The following is an 18,917-nucleotide window of genomic DNA, read 5'->3' on the forward strand; positions in this document are numbered from 1 at the left end:
TAGGAGTATGGATATTATTATATCACCAAGAGTGGTGTACTTCAGGATAGACCTTAAAATGCTCTTTTTGATGATGAATGTGATCCCATTCCTCTTCAACTTGTGATTCCCGTCATAGTATACTATATGAGTCTATACTTGTACCCGTTGCCGTCGAGTCAATTCTGACTCACAGGGACCCTATAGGAAAGAGTAGAACTGCCCCATAGAGTTTCCAAGGAGCATGTGGTGGATTTGAACTGCTGACCTTTTGGTTAGCAGCCGTAGTTCTAAACCACTACTCCACCAGGGTTTCCTCTTCCCTGGTGGCGCTGTGGTTAACACTTGGCTGGTAACTGAAAGGTTGGAGGTTTGAACCCACTTGCGGCTCCGTGGGAGAAAGATGTGGCAGTCTTCTTCCATAAAGATTCCAGAATTGGAAAACCTATGAGGTAGTTGTACCCTGTCCTATTGGATCGCTATGAGTTGGAAACAACTCAATGACCAAAATATGAGTCTAGGAGGCTAGAAGTCCAAATTCAGGGTGCCAGTTCTAGGGGAAGGCTTTCCCTCTCTGCCAGTACTGGGGGAACTCCCTGGTCATCAATCTTTCCCTGGTCTAGGAGCTTCCCAGCACAGAGACCCTGGGTCTAAGATACACACTCTGCTTCCTGGCTCTTCTTGTTTGGTAGTATTGTGGTCTCTATCTCTCTGCTTGCCTCTGCCTCTTTTTATCTCTTGTAAGATAAAAGGTGATGCAGGCCACACCCTAGGGAAAGTCTTACATCTGATCAGAGCTGTGACCTGAGTAAGGGTGTTGCATTTTACCTTAATAACCCTTTTTAACGTAACATAATCTTGCCTCATAACCACAGACAGAGATTAGGGTTTACAACACACAGGAAAATTACATCAGATCACAAAATGGAGCACAACCACATAATACTGAGAATCAGGGCTGAGCCAAGTTGACACACATTTTTGGGGGACACAATTCAATCCATAACAGCCCCCAAGAACCTACTCCTGATGTACACATACCTTCTCCCAGTTATTCAACCAAACACCCACCTAGGTGCTGTTGTCAAGGGATTCTGCAGATGAAACGAAGTTCTCTAAGCAGTTGATTTAAAGATAGACAGATTATCCTGGGTGGGCCTGGCCTAATGAGAGGGCCTTTAAAGTGTCTGTGCTCCTCCTGGGGTAGAGAGTCAAAGTTCAAAGGGGGATTCGATGTGACGGACATTCTCTTGATGACCTCTAGAGGAACACTTCTGTGTTATGAGAGGGCCTATGAGATAGCCACATGAGAGATCACTTGATAGGCCACGTGAGAAGGAATCCAGGTAGCCCCTAGCAGCTGAGCCCACTCCCTGGCTGACAGCTAGTAAGAAAACGGGGGCCCCAGTCCTACGATCCTAAGGAACCTAATTTTGCCAATAACCAGAGAGCCTGGAGGAGGGCCCTGAGGCTCAGGTGAGAGCACAGCCCCAGCTAACACCTTGTTTTCAGTCTTGTAAGATGCCGTTCAGAGAACCCAGTTAGCCTGGGCTGGACCTCCTACCCACAGAAACTGTGATATAATAAATTTGTAATTTTTAAGCTGCAAGGATTGTGGTAATTTGTTACATTGCAAAGGATAACTAATGCATCCCCTCTTTGTCCTCTTACCTGAACATCGTACTGGGCCATGAGGACAGCAAAGCTGCCGAGGTGGCTGCAGTGGCAGGTGGTGTTGGTGTCTTCAGTGCCCACAGTCTTGCAGCCTGTGGTGGCCCAGTGACCACATCCATGTTTACTATGTTCCCAGAAGACACAGAGCACCTTCTGCCCTGGTTCAAGGGTCACCGGCTGTAGGCACAGGGCACAGATGTGAACTGGTGGTCCTGGGGCTCAGAGGTGCTGACCCAAAGCTGGTTTGGGAAGGCCTAACCTTCTTGAGGACATGATACACCCATGGAGTGCACCCTGAGCCCTAGGGCTGAATTGAGCAGCAAGGATGTGCTCAGGACTCAGGCTCCTTCCACATTCCCTCCATAGCCCCTAGGACTCACATGGTGGGAGAAGATAAAGGTGACTGGGGAGCTGAGCTTCTGGTTATCATTGTTGCTGAGAAAGGCAGAGCTGACATCTGAGAGCAGGATAGGGGAGACTCCCCATAGCAAGTTCTCGTGTTTCTCATGTAGAGCCGCACCAGCCAGGAGCTTGGCCATCCCTGGAATGGAAACCAGGCCCACCATAGAAGGGCCTGGAGGAGGAATCAAAGGTTGACTCCCTGGAGTCCCCATCAGAGGCCCTTTCCCCAAAGCACTTCTTCTTTATAACCTATTCCTCTTGTTTGAGTTCCACTCACCCCACACTCCCCTTTAAACTTGAATTCTCTGAGCATCGCATCCCTGGTTATCTTGTCCCACCACTGGGCCTAAATGGCCTTCCCCTCCCCCACCTCAGCATTACCAGAGTCTTCAGGTTCCTGTGCCATGTCCCAGTTCAGCAACATCCTTGTGTTATTCTGGCCCAAGGGGACATCCGTGACCCTTTGCTCCATCACATCCAGGGACAGGTCTATGCGTTGTGGGATGATGTAAGGTAAGGGAGTTAGGTTAGCAATTGCGCCAATATTGTGGCTGATGTAATACCATTTTTATGTATGTGTATTTATATATTCTCTTTTAATCCTTATATGAGAATACTGTGAGCAATTGTATGACAACAAATTAGATAATCTAGATGAAACGGACAAATTCCTAGAAACACATAAAGTACCAAAACTCAGGCAGAAATAGAGTATTTCAACCAATATATGAAAGGACTCCTGATGGCGCAATGGTTAAGTGCTCAGCTGCTAACTGAAAGGTTGGTGGTTTGAACTTATCCAGTGGCTTTGTGGGAGAAAGACCTGGCGATATGTTCCTGTAAAGATAACAACCTAGAATGCCCTGTGGGGCAGTCCTACTCTGTCACATGGGGTTGCTGTGAGTCAGAAACAACAACAATGTAACAAGAAATTGAATCAGTAATCAAACCTCCCAAAAGGAAAGACCAGAGCCAGGTAGATGACTTCACTGATTAATTCTGCCAAACATTTTCAGAAGAATTAACACGAATTCTTTGCAAACTCTTCCAAAAACAGAAGAGAAGGCAACACGTCCTAATCCATTCTATGAGGTCAAAGTTAGGTAAAGACATGACAAGAAAAGAAAACTATAGACCAATCACTCTTAGGAATATAGACACAAATATTCTCAGGAAAACCTATGTGCCTAAATTTAACCAAAGAGTTGTAAGAATTATTCACTGGCACCTAGGAAACATTGCTGAAATTTAAAAACCCTAAATAAATGGGAAGATATCCCCTGTTTATGAATTAATATTATTAAGATTTCAATACTACCCAAAGCGATCTACAGCTTCAAAGCAATTCCTGCCCAAAATCCCAATGACATATTTGCAGAAATGGATATGCTGATCTCAAATTTCATATGGAATTGTAAAGGGCCCTGAATACCAAAAACAATCTTAAAAAAGCATAAAACAAAAAATAATACACATAAAGGATGTACTTCTTAGTTCAATCATATATATGACACCAAATGGGCAGCTCCTGTCTAAAAGCAGGATGAGATGGCAGGAAGGGACAGGAACTGGTTGAATGGACACAGAAGTGGAAAGGGGGAGTGTGCTGTCACATTGTGGGCATTGCAACTAGTGTCACAAGACAATATGGGTATAAATTTTTGAATGAGAAATTAACTTGAGCTCTTATCTTTGACCTAAAGCACACACACACACACACACACACACCCCGAAAACAAACAAAAAAGAACAACGAAGAGAACAAAGTTGGAGGACTCCCACTTCCCCATTTCAAAACAAGTACAAAGGTACAGTAATCAAAAGAGCGTCATACTGCCACAAGGGTAGACATATAGAATGTAGACTGGAATTAAGAGTCCAGAAAAAATCCCGTATGACTATGGTCATTTGATTCTTGACTAGGATGCCAAGAGCATTGAATGGGTAAAGACCATTCAATAAGCGGTGCTGGTTAATATTCAGGATATAAAGAACTCTTTTATAACTCAACAAGAAGAAGGCAGATAACTCAATTCAAAAAAAAACAGGCAAAGGGCTTGAGTAGACATTTTTGCAAAGAAGGTACACAAATGACCATCAAGTACGAGAAATAACATGCAACGACAAAATCACTAGGAAAATGTGAACAGCAATAAGATACCACTGTAGACACACTAAACCAAAAGACCATTGCCGTTGAGTGGATTCTGACTCATAGCGACCCTACAGGATAGAATAGAACTCCCCCATAGGGTTCTAAGGTTGTAAATCCTTATGGGAGCAGACTACCACATCTTTCTCCCATGGAGCGCTTGGTGGGTTCGAGCTGCTGACCTTTAGGTTAGCAGCTGAGTGCTTTAACCACCGTGCCCCAGGGCTCTTTACACACACTAGAAATGCTGTACTGAAAAGGAAAAAAAAAGTAAAAAAATAATGAGTGTTGGCAAGGATGTGGGGAAATTGTAACTATCACACATTGGTGGTGGAAATGTGAGATGGTGCAGCCACTGTGGACACACTTTGGCGAGTCCTCAAAAAGATGAACACAGCATTGCAATAGGACCCAGTGATCCTGCTCATTAACATATACCCCCAAATGAAAAACACACATTGAATCAAAAACTTGTTCATGATGTTCATAGCAACACTATTCGAAATAGTCAAAAGGGGGAAACAAACTAAATGTCCCTCAGCTGGGGAATGGATAAACAAGGTTCCTTGATCTATCTATGCAATGGCAACTGTTCCATAAAAAAGAATGAACTACTCATATATGCTATGACCTGGATAAACCTTGAAAACATGCTAGATGAAGAAGAAGGGCATAAAAGATCACATATTGTATGATTCCACTGGTTACATGAAATATTGTAAATAGGCAAATCCACAGAGACAGAACACAAATTAGTGGTTGCCAGGGGCTGGGGGCAACAAACGGATGCAGCGGTGGAAGTGCTCACTCCTCCATGCAAAGAAATATGGAAGAGAGCTTCCTGGCCAACTGACTGGAAGGGATCCATATTTATGCCTATTCCCAAGAAAGGTGATCCAAGCGAATGTGGAAATTATGAGGACAATATCATTTTTTTTTTTTTTTTTTAGGTTTCTCTCTGGGTTACTGAAAACATTTTGTTACTAGATAGAGGTGAACGTTGTACATAATAACTATTATACTAAATGCCAGTGACTTGTTCACTTTTTAGTGATTAAAACGGTGATTTGTATGCTATAGGAATCTTATCTCAATCAAGACAGACAAATTATAAATAATATAAAATTTTTATTCTTCCAAATGAAAGAAGTTGTTTTTGTTTGAAGCAGTGTCTAGTTTGTTATTTTAAATTCTTCCTAATCATTATTTCATATTCTGATAATTTATACTACATGAAACTGTATGTTATTAACAGTTTTATGCATTTCTTGTTTCTTTGATTTTAGTTTGTTTATGACAGCAACAGTGAGATACAAGTGTGGAACCTCAACTCCATTGGGGCCAGGGGAGGATTTGGCAGGAAACAGGCAGAGCAGGAGACCTGGACAGACCCAGGGACTCACCTGTGCCTGCAGGAGCACGCAGGGTCAGTGAAGCTTGGGGCAGGTCCTTGCTCAGGCCTCTCAGGACATTCTCCAGGCCATCAAGCAGGTTAGTGGCCACACAGTGCTGGTCTGAGTGGGACAGGTTCTCCAGGTCCCCAGGGGCCTCCAGCAGCTCATCCACCTCCCATATGAGGTTCTGGAGGATGAGACACGGAGCTTGTTGGCCACAGGTCGGAGGGGGCTGCCCAGACACTGGCCCTTCAGCTCCAGAGAACAGACCCTAGAGACTGTCTAGTTTGGGGGATAAAGGTGGCACTGGATGGGAGTCCCTCGGGGTCCTTGCCCCTGGGACCCTGGCTCCTCAGAGGCCACCCTGGTCAGGAATATCAAGATGCAATAAGTAAGAGCCAGGGGCAGTAAGAGGAAAGCGGTGTTAGGTGCCTGAGTGTGTGCACGAATATCCACCCTGGACTTTCTCCTCCCACCCACCCTGGGAGAGGCAGGGCTCAGTCCAGGGCTCTCTGCACTGGGGCCTGTCTCCCCCAGACCCAAGCTGCCCCAGCCAACGTGGGACAACTCCACCTTGCCTTTCTTGGATCCTTTCCTTACCCTGATGGTGTAATTGGCCAAGTCTGGCTTGAAGTCTCTGCCCAGATCCTGAACTTTGTCAAAGAAGCGAGAGAGGGTCTGGGGAGAGGAAGAGGAAGGAGTCAGAGAGCCCAGCAGGGGAGCAGGAAGGGGAAGGGGCAGAGGCTGTGCAGAGGGATTTACTGCTTTCTGGGACCTGCTGGAGGCACTTACCTGGCTGCTGACTCCAGAGGGCCGGGTCCAGGAGGCGAAGGGCTCCTCTGTGGGAACAGGACACAGTTCACTGGTTGGGAGGTTGTGTGTGTGTGTTGAGAATGGAGTCTGGGGTCAAGTCAGGCCAGGTACCTTTATACTCGGCAGTCGTTTGGTTATTCTGGAGCTCGAGATTGGGAGTCAAGCCTTGGTGGCAGTGGCATGTGTATATTTCATCAGTGTAGACGTAGGAGGTGGGATCCAGCCTTGGTCAGGTCCCCTCTCCTGTGCGTGCCTCAGCCCCCTCTTCGTGGTATTAGCCCTCCCTCCCTCCATTGTGTGAGATGATGCCACCTGGTGATGGCATGTCCTGGAGTGGAGAGTACAGAGGGGACCATGGAAGAATGGACAGGCCTGATGTGAAGCACGTGAACCCCTACAATGTACGCGTGTGACAGTATTGAAACACTTTTTTCCCAGTCAATAATTAGCAGCCTCGGAGCCCCAGGGAACCTCCCCTTGGACACCCAGCTCCTTCCCTGTCACAGTCCATATCTTTTCATATGTAGTTTCAAAGAGGTGGATGCCTGGCCCAGCAGGGGACCCCAGCACTCATTCTGCTTGGTTGGTGTGGGTGCCTGAGTCTGTGATCAGATGTTTTGAGTGAGGGCCTCTAGGATGAGGAATCTGAGCTCTGTACCTTCACAAATGGTGTTGTTAGGGCCATTGGGTGACCCAGGTATCAGCTTCCAGCCAGGTCTGCAACGGCATTTATAGCCACGACGGTGTCGAGGCAGTGGGTGGTATTGTGGCACGGGTTTTGCTTCAGGGAACATTCATTTACATCTGGGGACAAAGGAAGAAGATCAGGTCTTGCACAGCCTACCTCAGGCCTCCCCTTGACTCATGACACCCACTTTCCCGTCTTCTTACATTCCAGGGCATCGAAACCCAGTGTTATGGACTGAATCGTGTCTCCCTAAAATCTATGTTATAAATCCGAATCTCTGTGCGACTCGACCGCAGTGGGTTTGGCTTTGGTTTTCTTTTGGTGCCTATGGTTGTAATCCCATTTGAAAAGGGTTGTCTTTCTTACTTATGTTATTGAGACAGGATTTGTGTAGGGCCTGTTTAGAGTTCATCTTTTTAAAGGTGTAACCCATTGCTGTGGCTTTGATTCCAACTCAAAGTGACCCTATAGATCAGAGTAGAACTGCCCCATGGGGTTTCTAAGGCCGTAAGTCTTAACTACAAGGAGGCTGCCACATCTTTCTCCCACAAAGTGCCTGGTGGGTTTGAACCACCGGCTTTTTGGTTAGCACCCGGGTGCTTTAACCACCGCACCACGAGGGCTCCTCCTTTTGAGAAATAAAGGAGATTAAACAAGGAAACGAACGAAGGAGACTGGGGAAGATAGATGCCAAGCCACCTGGAGATGTCCAAGGAGCCAAGAAGCAGAAGCTGAAGGAAGAGACAAGGACCTTCCTCCAGAGCAGACAGAGAGAATGATTTCCCCCAGAGATGGCACTCTGAATTTGCACTTCTAGCCTTCTAAACTGTGAGAAAAGAAACCGTTGTTTGGTAAAGCCACCCCTTGTGCTATTGCTGTTATGGCAGTACTAGAGAGCTAAGGCAGGCATCAAGCCTCGGTGGCAGCAGCACTTATCTTTCTTCACTGTAGATGTGGTGGGTAGAGCTGTGGCAGCCATGGTGCCCAGAGCTGCACCTGTTCATGTCTGGGGACAGAAGGAGAGGGTCAGGCCCTGTCCAGCCTGGTCAGGTCCCTTCTCCTCTGAGTGCCTCATCCCCGTCTTCCTGGTATTAGCCCTTCCCTCCTCCGCCCCATGAGATGATGCCATCTGGTAATACCACATCCTTTGAGTGGTGGACTAGGCGGGGGTCATGGGAGCATGGACAGGCCTGACGCCAAGTGACTGAGTCCCTACAATGTACATGTGAGACAACATTGAAAGACCTTCATCCCAGTCAATAATTAGCTGCTGCCTGGGGCCCCCAGGGAACCTCCCTTTGGATACCCAGCTCCTTCCCTGGCATCCTCCGTAACTTTTCATATCTAGTCTCAAATGGGTTGATGCCTGCTTTTTCTGTGATCAGATGTTTTGACTGAAGGTCTCCAGGATGAGGGATCTAGCTCTGTACCTTCACAAATGGTGTTGTTAGGGCCATTGGGTGACCCAGGTATCGGCTTCCAGCCAGGTCTGCAACGGCATTTATAGCCACCGACGGTGTTGAGGCAGTGGGTGGTATTGTGGCACGGGTTTTGCTTCAGGGAACATTCATTCACATCTGGGGACAAAGGAAGAAGATCAGGTCTTGCGCAGCCTACCTCAGGCCTCCCCTTGACTCACCACACCCACTTCCCAATCTTCTTCCCCAGGACCCCACCTTTATTGAAAGTGCTGCCACTTGGTGACCTTGAACTTCAATCGGAAATCGCCTTATTGTGGCTTCCACAAAAGATGAGTGCAGCAGAGGCCATGGTAACCAGACTGTTTATGGCCAGTGAAACAGAAGCCAGGAGGGAAACTGAGTCATGGGAACTGGTCTCCCTCTCAATGGACTCATTCCTGCTCCCTCCTCAGCCCTTGCTGGGGAGATTCAGAAGTGGCACCTCCCACTACTTTGCTTGCATGAGACAGACGAGGAATGTTTGGGGGTACTCTTAGGGCCAGGGGGCTCTACAGAGGAACCCCAGGTCCAGAAGGCTCCTGCCCTGTGCTGTACTCTCTGGCCAGGTGAATCCTCAGACAGGACCTTAGGGGGCCCTTGGCCTCACAGGAATCAAAATCTCCAGCCTCCTTGGGCTGTGTGACCTGCCTGCATGGAAACCCAGTGTTATGGACTGAATTGGTTCTTTCTAAAATCTGTGTTGTAAAGCCTAACCTCTGTGCCTGTGGTTATAATCCCATTTGGAAAGGGTGGTCTTTGTTTCATTAATGAGGTAGGATTAGTGTAGGGTATGTCTTGAGTCAATCTTTTTTGAGATATAACCCATTGCTGTGGCATTGATTCCAACTCAAAGTGACCCTATAGATTAGACTACAACTGCTCCATGGGGGTTTATAAGGCTGTAAATCTTTAGGAAAGCAGGCTGCCAGTATTTCTCCCACAGAGCGGCTGGCGGATTCGATCCACCAACCTTTTGGTTAGCAGTCGAGTGCTTTAACTGGTGCACCACCAGGGCTCCTTATTTTGAGATATATAAAGGAGATTAAACAAGGAAGCAAAAGGAGGAGAAATGAGCAAGAGAGATGCCAAGCCACTTGGAGATCTCTATGGAACCAGGAAGCAGAAGCTGAAGAGACAAGGATTTTCCCCCAAAGCTGTCAGAGAGAGAAAGCCTTCCCCTAGAGCTGGCACTCTGAATTTGGATTCTAGTCTCCTTTACTGTGAGAAAATAAACTTTCTTTTGTTAAAGCCACCCCTTTGGTATTACTGTTATAGCAGCACTGGATAACTAAGACAGGCATCAAGCCTCAGTGGCAGCGGCACTTATATTTCCTGACTGCAGGTGCAGCGGGTGGAGCTGTGGCACCCATGCTGCCTGAAGGTGCACCTGTTCATGTCTGGGGACCCAAGAAGAGGGTCAGGCACTGTCCAGCCTGGGTCAGGTTCCTTCTCCTCTGAGTGCCTCACCCCATTCTTCCTGGTATTGGTCCCCACCCCCAGCCCTGGGGTGAGTTGATGCCACCTAGTGATGGCACATCCTTGAGTAGTAGACTCGGTGGGGATCAAGGGGGCATAGACAGGCCTGACACGCAGCACTTAGGCCCGTACAATGTACACGTGTGACAGTATTGAAACACTTTCCTCCCAGTCAATAATTAGCTGCTGTCTGGGGACCCCACGGAACCTCCCCCTGGACACCCAGCTCCATCCCTGGCATCCTCCATATTTTTCATATCTAGTTTCAAAGGTGTTGAGGTCTGGCCCAGCAGGGGACCCCAGCACTCATTCTGCTTGGTTGGTGTGGGTGCCCTGGAATCTGTGATCAGATATTTTGACTGAGGGTTTCTAGGAGGAGGGATTTGAGCTCTGTACCTTCACAAATGGTGTCAGGGACCCAGGTATTGGCTTCAAGCCAGGTCTGCAGCGGCGTTTATAGCCACCCAGGGTGTTGAGGCAGCAGGTGGTGTTGTGGCAGAAGATCAGGCCCTGCCCAGCCTGCCTCAGGCCTCCCCTTGACTCACCACACCTACTTCCCCATCTTCTTACAGTCCAGAGCCCAGGGCCGCACCATTATTGAAAGTTCTGCCACATGGTGACCTTCAACTTCAGTCCCAAAGCACCTTATGGTGGCCTCTACACAAGATGAATGCAGCAGGGACCATCACCCCTAGACCCAGTTTATGAGCAGTGAAATCCAAGCTAGGGGGGAATTCAATTCTTGGGAGCTGGACTTCTTCTGGACTCTCTCTTGCTCCCTCCCCAGCCCTGGCTGGGGAGAACCACAAGTGTCACCTCTGTCTACTTTGCTTGCATGAGACAGTTGAGGAAGATCTGGGGGATGCTCTCAGGGGTTGGGGGGCTTCTAGAGGGGAACCCCATTTACAGAAGGCCCCTGCCCTGTGTTGGGACCCTCTGGTAAGTCAAGTCCTTGGGCAGGTTCTTAGCAGGGCCTTGGCATTATAGGAATCTGAGAATCTTCTCCAGCCTCCTTGGGCTGTGTTCCCTGCCTCCATCCATAGCAGTGTTCCAGCTCAGCCTCACACATGTCTTCCGGGGCCTCTACCTGTGCACTGCTTCAGGTCTTCTGGTTTGAACTCAAAGCTGAGAGGGCACTGGCAGGTGTAGCTGCCCTTTGTGTTGATGCAGACGCCTGGGCTTTTACAGAGTCTGCGGTTTTGCTGACACTCGTCCACGTCTGCCAGGGGAAGGAGAGGACGGGGGAGACCTGCAGCTGTGGGCAGCCTTTGGGGCTGCCGACGGGCATGTTTCCTGGAGCAGAAGCATCTATAAGGCTGTCTCCTCCCCACAAGTGGGCCTTTTCTGATTCACACAGAGGTGTCCGTGGGCAAATACGGCAGACTACATGCTCCCCTCTCCAGATCTGGCCGAAATGTTCAAGTCCTCCCCATCTGCCAGCTCTGGCCCCTTTGCCCCCTCGTCAGCCCCAGTACGGTGGTGATGGGGGGACCCTGGCTTCTTGTGTCCTGGAACCAGGCTGGAAATGTTGCTTCCCCCAGCAGACTTTTCTTGGCTCCCAAGGATGACCTTTGAGCTGATTCCTCAGTGGAGCTGCTCTGTGGCCAAGCTCTCCTCACAATCCCAGCCATCCTATCTGGTTAGCACTCTCTCATCCACACCAACTCTGAAAGTCCAGCTCCCAGGAGAAAGACCATGGCTCACATCCTAGCCAGGATGATATGGGCAGACTGCCTCTGTACATGGGCACCCTGGGGCCAAGAAGGTGCCTGATTCCCTCAACGGCACCCTGTGGCCTTGGCAGGAAGTGGGTGGGTGAGAACCTTGTCTGAGTGGAGAATCCATATCTCACCCTCGCCTCCCACCAGTGGGGCTCAGCCTCATCTTTTGTCTCGTGTGGTCTGGCCCCCACACATCTGGTTGACCTCCTGGGATGGAATCAGCCCAGGAAATGGCACTGAAAACGTGCTCTCTGAGGTCTGGCCCAGGCAGAGCCTCTGCCTCACCCAGCTCTCAAGGTGGGGTGGGGGTCAGCTTCACACACAGCCCTCCCCCAAGTAGCCTCCTGAGTTGCCTCTCAGGCTCGTGAGCCAAAATTATTTGGGAGGGTCAGGGCAGAGCCTTGGTCAGAGAAATGGGCACAGGCTGAGCATGAATGAGAATGGGGTGCCAGCAGGCTCTTCTCCCGACAGGGGCTGTTGGCCAGGGGAGAGTGGATCTGCCCTTAATTCTACTATGTCCCGTGTTTTCAGACGATGGCCCTGGGGTCGGTAATCGCCCGGGGGTCAGAGTGGGTCCTGAGCATGGCTGAGCGCTGGAGGCCCAGAGAGGGAGGCACGTGTGGGCAGATGGGACTGGTAGTCCAGCCCTGGCAGTCAGGATGATGTTGAAGAGGATGGATTTTGTGCTGGAACATACCACATGGCAAGGCCCTTCAATATTTTGAAAGCCATCCCTTTTGTTTTATGCAAATAAGGTGTCAGATGGGTAGAGAGCTGTTTAGAGCTTTTGGAACTGGCCCTCTGATGCCTGGGAGAAGGTCTATGGAGAGAGAGTGAGACCCTGGGTCTCATGCTTGTCACAGGCCACATGGGCTGTGACACGGTGGACGTGCCCTCCAGTGTGGCCAAGGACAGAGTGCAGAGGGTTGAGGCCCTGGCGGAGCATAGAGAGGGATCGGGTCTTCAGGCCACAGGCCCTGCTCCAGGCCAGCAGGATCCTCTCCCAGTCACCTCGTCTTGAGATCTATAGAAGTCCCTCTCCTATCTGACCCCTGGCCATGCATATATGTGCATGAGACCCTCTCAGATCTAGCCTGTGTCTAACACGTCAACAGTAACCACCCCTTTCACATGCATGTGGCAGGCTTGAAGCAGTGGGTGGGAGGCCCCAGCAGCCCGGGCATATGGAAAGGGGTCCATGACCATCGTGTGCAGTTGCTCATGTTGTTCACTGTACAGAGGGGACAAGTGGGAGCTGGATACCAGCCCACCCTCTATTCCCCAAAGACGTCTGTGTCTGCCTGGTACAGAGGGGTCTTTTCCTAATTCATGAAGGCATTGTCGTCTGGCCCAGACACATCGTGTGGGGCCCTGTCCACCCACAGGTGTCAGTGTGTGGATCAGCAGTGCTGTGTCCTTGTTTCCAGCATACAGACTCTGCCCTGTCCCCTCCTCCCTCCCACCAGGGAGGCTCCCCACCTGCTCACAGTAAAGGAGGGAAGGGGCTGAGACCAGGGCCAAGGGCTCCTTGCTCTGTGCAGGGAGGGTCTGCTGGGCCCTCCTCAGAGTCCTCTCTGGGGGCGTGTCTCCCCTCCACCCTTTGTTCAGCTCCCCCCCCCCATGCTGTCTGGACTCTGCCCTGACTCCCTCTCTCTGGGTGAGCTGTGTCTCCTGTCTGCTCACTGCTGACTCCCACCTGCCGTGCGGATGCCTGAAGCCCCTTCCCCCACCTAGCCAGGTCCTCCTGGAAAACGGGTGCAGCCTGAACCTCGGCCTCCAGCAAGACACCCTGGAGATGGCTTTTTCAGCCATCACTGATAAGGCACTTTCTGTGAGCCAGGTGCTGTGAAGCCCTTTTGTGATCTTATTTACCTTCCCTACAATGCTACCCTTGTCTGCTCCCTTTTTCACATGAGTAAACTGAGGCTTAGAGTAGCAAAGTAACTTTCTCAAGGTCACACAGGTAACAAGGCAAGGCTGCTTTTGTTTTTATCTTTAAAAGATAGGTACTTTCTCCCCATCTCTCTCTCTTTTTCACCGAAAATTACAATGATATTATCCCATCTCAAACGTGAACATGCTTTATGAGTAAGTATCCTGGCCAATGTCACACACAGCTGTCAGGTGGCAAAGCCAGGATTTGGACCCAGGCACCTGGTCCTAGGGTCTGTGCCTGTGCCTGTCACACCACCTGCCTCTGTGCTGGTGGGGCAGGCCTACAGCACATCTGTTTCCTCTCACACAAAGAAGCACATGTGTAGCCATGTTCCTGCCCCTAGAGGCTGAAGGAGCAGCTCTGGGGGAGGGGGAGATGGAGAATGGTGGGAGTTCTTACCTTGACACGTGTTCTCCCTCTCATCCCTGAACGTTTTCCCCCCAGAAGCAAGCTCGTATCCTGGGATGCACGTGCAGTAGTAACTCCCCTCCACGTTTTGGCAGTCAGCAAAATTTCCACAGGACACTTCCGTGGGTGTTCCACACTCGTTGATGTCTGGGACACAAAAGGGAAAAGAGTCACCTCAGGGAAGACACCCCACCCCCACCTGACTCCCCAGCATAGGGCCTGACCCTTAATCGATGTCTTTTGGAAAGAATAAGACCCAGGTTGCATTGTTGTGGCTGAGCTGTGGCTTGAGTGAGCCATTCCTGAAGGCTACTTAATTGGCTCTGCTCAGTTCAGCCTACTGGTTGGCACTCTAGATTTGGACACAGTGGGCAGTGCCAAGGTGGGGGATGAGTGGGAAGCTCTGCACCTCCCTTCCCAATTCTCAAAGGAGAAACTGTGGCACTCGTGGTGGTCCAGCTCCTCTCTAGGAAGTCATGTTTATTTAGTTCTTACCTTTCCAACTTGAAATCTTTTTTCCTTTCTCTTTTTTTTTGCTCTTGATGATTGTCATGGATTGAATTATGTCCCCCCCAAAATGTGTGTATCAACTTGGTTAGGCCATGATTCCTTGTATTGTGTGGCTGTCCTCCATGTTGGGAACATAATTTTATATTAAAGATGATTAGGGTGGGCTTGTAAAAATCTTACCCAGGTCACATCCCTGATCCAATGTAAAGAGAGCTTCCCTGGGGTATAGTCTGCACCACATTTTATTTCTTAAGAGATAATAAAAAGGAAAGGGAACTGAGCAGAGACGGGGGACATCATATCACCAAGAAAGCAGTGTTGGGAATAGAGCGTGTCCTTTGGACCCGGGGTCCCTGCAAAGAGAAGCTCCTAGTACAGGAGAAGATTGATGAGAAGGCCAACAGAGAGGTAACACTCTGAATTTGAACTTTTAGCCTACTTTACTGTGAAGAAATAAATTTCTTTTTGTTAAAGCCATCCTTCCACTTGTAGTATTTCTGTTATAGCAGCACTAGATAACTAAGAGAAAGATGGTCCTGAGATCAAGAGCTGAGGTGCGCAACCACCACCATATCTCTTTCTGGCATGGGTGATGCCCCACAATCTTTGGTGAACCCTTCCACCACCCCAAGCCTCTGTACCATCACAGGACTCCGCAGGGCTGGTGATGTTCTCCTCAAGTGGAGAGCTGAATCCTGGGTCACAGCGACAGGTGGTGCCACTGTCACATGTGGAGTTTGGGGGACACCAAGAAGCACAAGAGGCTGTGGGGACAGAAACCATGGTCAGAAGTTGAGGGGTGAGAAGGGGCTGGGTGCGAAGGGTGGTCCCAGAGGAGGGAGTGCTGGGGATGCGGGAGAGCCGTGAGCCTCATCTTCCCAGGCTGAGGGTGTGGGGTGGGAGTTCGGGCCCCTCCCCAGGCTTGGGCTGTGGCAGCATTGCTTCTGCAAACTCACCACTGGGTGCACCCCCCTCACCTGTCTGGGATCCGGCTCCTGACAGTGTCAGCAAGAGGCAGAGTGCTGGAACAGAGGGAGGGGATTCAAGAGACACATTTGAGGGAAGGGGGCTTCTGAACCCATAGGCTGGGGCCCTGTCCTTGCTCAAGGATAGAGTGAGCAACCCCTTCTCGGGAACTGGGTGAGTGTCAAGAAGTGCAGGATGGTGAAGGGGCCTGAGTCTGCAGTCACCTGCTCCTCTGCCCTGTGGGCTGTGTGGGCGGTGATTCAGAACATAGACTGGAGTTAGGTCAAATCCAGGACCCTGGGCAGGTTTCTTCACCTCTCTGTGCCTCCATTTCTACTTCCATGGAACAGGGATGATGATGGGGCCCAGTTCCTACAGTATCGTGAGAATCAGCCACAAGAATGCTGCCCAGTGTGATTTCAGTGTCCACAATTATTATAAAGGAAGGGTTGACTGCAAACCAGGTATTCTCTGATCTCTCCCACCCTAGCTCTGAGATGCTCCCTCCCTTCCTTGTAGGTACACCCACAACACACTCATTCACTCCATTGGCCCCGATGTCCCATCTCAGGACCCAGTGGTGACATTTTGCCTGAACTCTTGGCACACAGGAAGATGCTGTAGGGTCATGGTGAAGGCCCCCACTCCTGCTGCTAAGGGGGTCCCCACTCTCAGAATGTGCCCTTTGGGAATCCTCCTCAGGTCATTGTAGGTTTTGGAGGAGGTGGGCCTCTCTGCCATTCACCAAAGAGACAGATAAGGAAATAGAGATGGTCAGAGAATAAAGGGAGTAGGTGGAGAGAGACAGTGGAAGAGGGCGACATGGAGAGATGAAGAGAGCCATGAACAGTGAGAGTCAGAGTTAAGACAGTGATAGAGATGGAGTTAGAGGGTAGGAGAAATCGGAAACCCACAGAAAGAGAGAGACAGAGACGGGGGAGAGTGCACTGTGAGACAGAGAGATAGGGAGATAAATAGAATGACACAGAGAGAAACAGAGATAGAATTATAAAGGGAAGCAGAAGGGAAGGTAGAGAGGGAGGAAGACGCCTCAGCAGCAGAAGAGGAGTGAAGAGGGCTTGAAGCAGGGTTTGGGGGAGACAGCTTTTGTCTCCTAGGTTGTACAATCAACACAACACCAAAACCCCCATGCGTCCTCATGGATTTGGATTGATTCATGGTTCACACTCAGAGCCTTATCTTCCACTCCCTCCCTGTTCATTCTTCAGAATCCACACTCCACTCACTCTGGAATATTTTTCATGCCTGTGACTTTTCTCACCCTGTCCTTTCCTCATGAAAGTCCCTCTTCTCCTGTGTCCCCAAGATTCATCACCTCAAAGCTGAGATCAATTGCCATCTCCTCTGTTGAGCAGCAATAGTAGAAGTTGGAAATTATGCTTGTTGCCGCAGACATGACCACTGATGGTGACAGGGCTGCCTGTGTTGGGGCCTTGAGGTTCACCCACCAGGGGCTTAGACCAGTGGGATAGGCTCGTATGGTGGAGAGGAGGCACTGGGTGGGAGGAGGTGGCACATTCTTTGTCAAGTCAGAGGCTCCTTCTGATGTCAGGACACCAGTAACCATCATGGCCACCTGCCTACTTCTGAGTCCTGTTCTAACACTTGTTGCACGTCTTCAGCAATTTATTGCATTCTCTGTGTCTCAGGTTTCTCATCCATAAAATGTGAAGAATAAGAGGACGTACCTCATTGTGTTGTTGAGAAGGTAAATAAGTAAACATATGTTAAATGCTAAGTACAATACACATCTGATAGTAAGTCTTGTTTAATAAATTAAACTTAAGCTTCCATCATCATCATCATCAGTGTAGTAACATTGGTCAGTATCTATCTTCTTTTCATTTATCTATTAATATTTTGGAAACCCTGGTGGCGTAGTGGTTAAGTGCTATAGCTGCCGACCAAAGGGTTGGCAGTTTGAATCCTCCAGGTGCTCCTTGGAAACTCTATTGGGCAGCTCAACTCTGTCCTACAGTGTTGCTATGAGTTGGTATCGACTCCACTGCTCTGGGTTTGGTTTTTTGGTTTTTGGTAATATTTGACATGAATTTGTAGCCAACTAACATTTTCTAAATCCTCTCATCTAGCTTGGTATTCTGAACTTCTTGAAGTATTTCTTTTAACCTCTACTGGCTGTGCTTCTATTTTCTGCATTGGGGCACCCAGAGCAGGGAGGAGGATAAAGTGAGTCTTAATGCTCCATGGGCATGAATAAAGTCACTCAGTATTTTGAGTAAATTATATATGCATACCTAAACATTTCAGTGTCTTGAAGAAACTAATTTCACTTTCCATTTCTTTTAAATCAGCACAGCATTTAGTACAACAGAGCATCAAAATGGTACCAGCTTTAAAAAATCCACGATCCACAAATGAGATGATTAAAAAATATTACTATTTTCATAAAAACCAGGAAACAAATAAGCTTCAACTAGGTCACCAGAAAAGGAGCATCTACTAGATGTCAAGTATTATCTAAGCACCCAAGAGAATAAAAACTAATCAGAATGAAGCTGACCTTGCTGATACCAGTTTTTACCAGTTCAAGGTTATTGTCCTTCAAACCCTTCCAAGATCCACACAAAACCTATGAGTAAATGAGGGTGTCTTTCTTAGCACTTTCGACTTTTCAGAAAGTTCAGTTATCTAATCTTATTACAGAATTTGTATAGGTGTTAAAATAAGAAATTCCTACTAAGCCCTAGTGGTGCAGTGGTTAAAGTGATTGACTACAAACCGAAAGGTTGGCGGTTCGAAACTACCAGTGGCTCCACAGGCAGATGTGGCAGTCTGCTCCTGTAGAGATTTACAGCCTCGGAAACCCTATGGGGTTGCTATGAGTTGGAATCAACTCAACAGCAGTGGGTTTATTAAGTCGTGAAGTTTGGCCTAGGAATCAGTTTCACCATCTCCTTCCTTTAAGAACTTGATATAAATGAACTAACATCTTCTTAAAATTTGTTCCTTCCTCTCCTTTATGGAAATGGTGGGAAAACAATCCAGGAATCAAGAAAAGGAGAGAAAAGATTCTCAGAGTAGATAAAGAGCTCCCAGATCCTTCGAGCATCTTTCGCTGTTGTCATAATTTACCTACCTGGCAGCATCCTTAGATTCCTGCTGCTGATGATGCAGAGGCCAACAAACCCAGCACAGAAGACTTCATTTTGGTCTGTGGGATTCACACAGACTTCTTTTTTAAGTATGACTCATGAACTAGATGAAGTAATTTAGGAAACAGCTGTCTGGATGCTTTCTTCCCCCTAATATGCCCATGGTTCCCAGAACCCACAATTCTACTGTTGAGTATTTGTTTA

General features: G+C 48.7%; 1 protein-coding gene across 1 annotated transcript in view; it reads right to left on the minus strand.

Annotated features, from left to right (window-relative positions):
- Positions 1–18,917, minus strand: part of LOC126072247 (adhesion G protein-coupled receptor E2-like) — a 37,908-nt gene extending 18,991 nt beyond the window's left edge. Inside the window, 13 exon segments of the mRNA XM_049877115.1 lie at positions 1,651–1,830; positions 2,034–2,227; positions 2,437–2,544; positions 5,611–5,788; positions 6,202–6,279; positions 6,394–6,440; positions 7,073–7,153; positions 7,156–7,218; positions 8,533–8,679; positions 14,095–14,250; positions 15,255–15,377; positions 15,591–15,635; positions 18,698–18,917. Of these exon segments, the coding sequence (XP_049733072.1) occupies positions 1,651–1,830; positions 2,034–2,227; positions 2,437–2,544; positions 5,611–5,788; positions 6,202–6,279; positions 6,394–6,440; positions 7,073–7,153; positions 7,156–7,218; positions 8,533–8,679; positions 14,095–14,250; positions 15,255–15,377; positions 15,591–15,635; positions 18,698–18,707 (1,410 nt within the window). The 5' untranslated portion in view covers positions 18,708–18,917.

Source organism: Elephas maximus, chromosome 3 (assembly GCF_024166365.1).
Source record: "Elephas maximus indicus isolate mEleMax1 chromosome 3, mEleMax1 primary haplotype, whole genome shotgun sequence".
NCBI lineage: Eukaryota > Metazoa > Chordata > Mammalia > Proboscidea > Elephantidae > Elephas > Elephas maximus.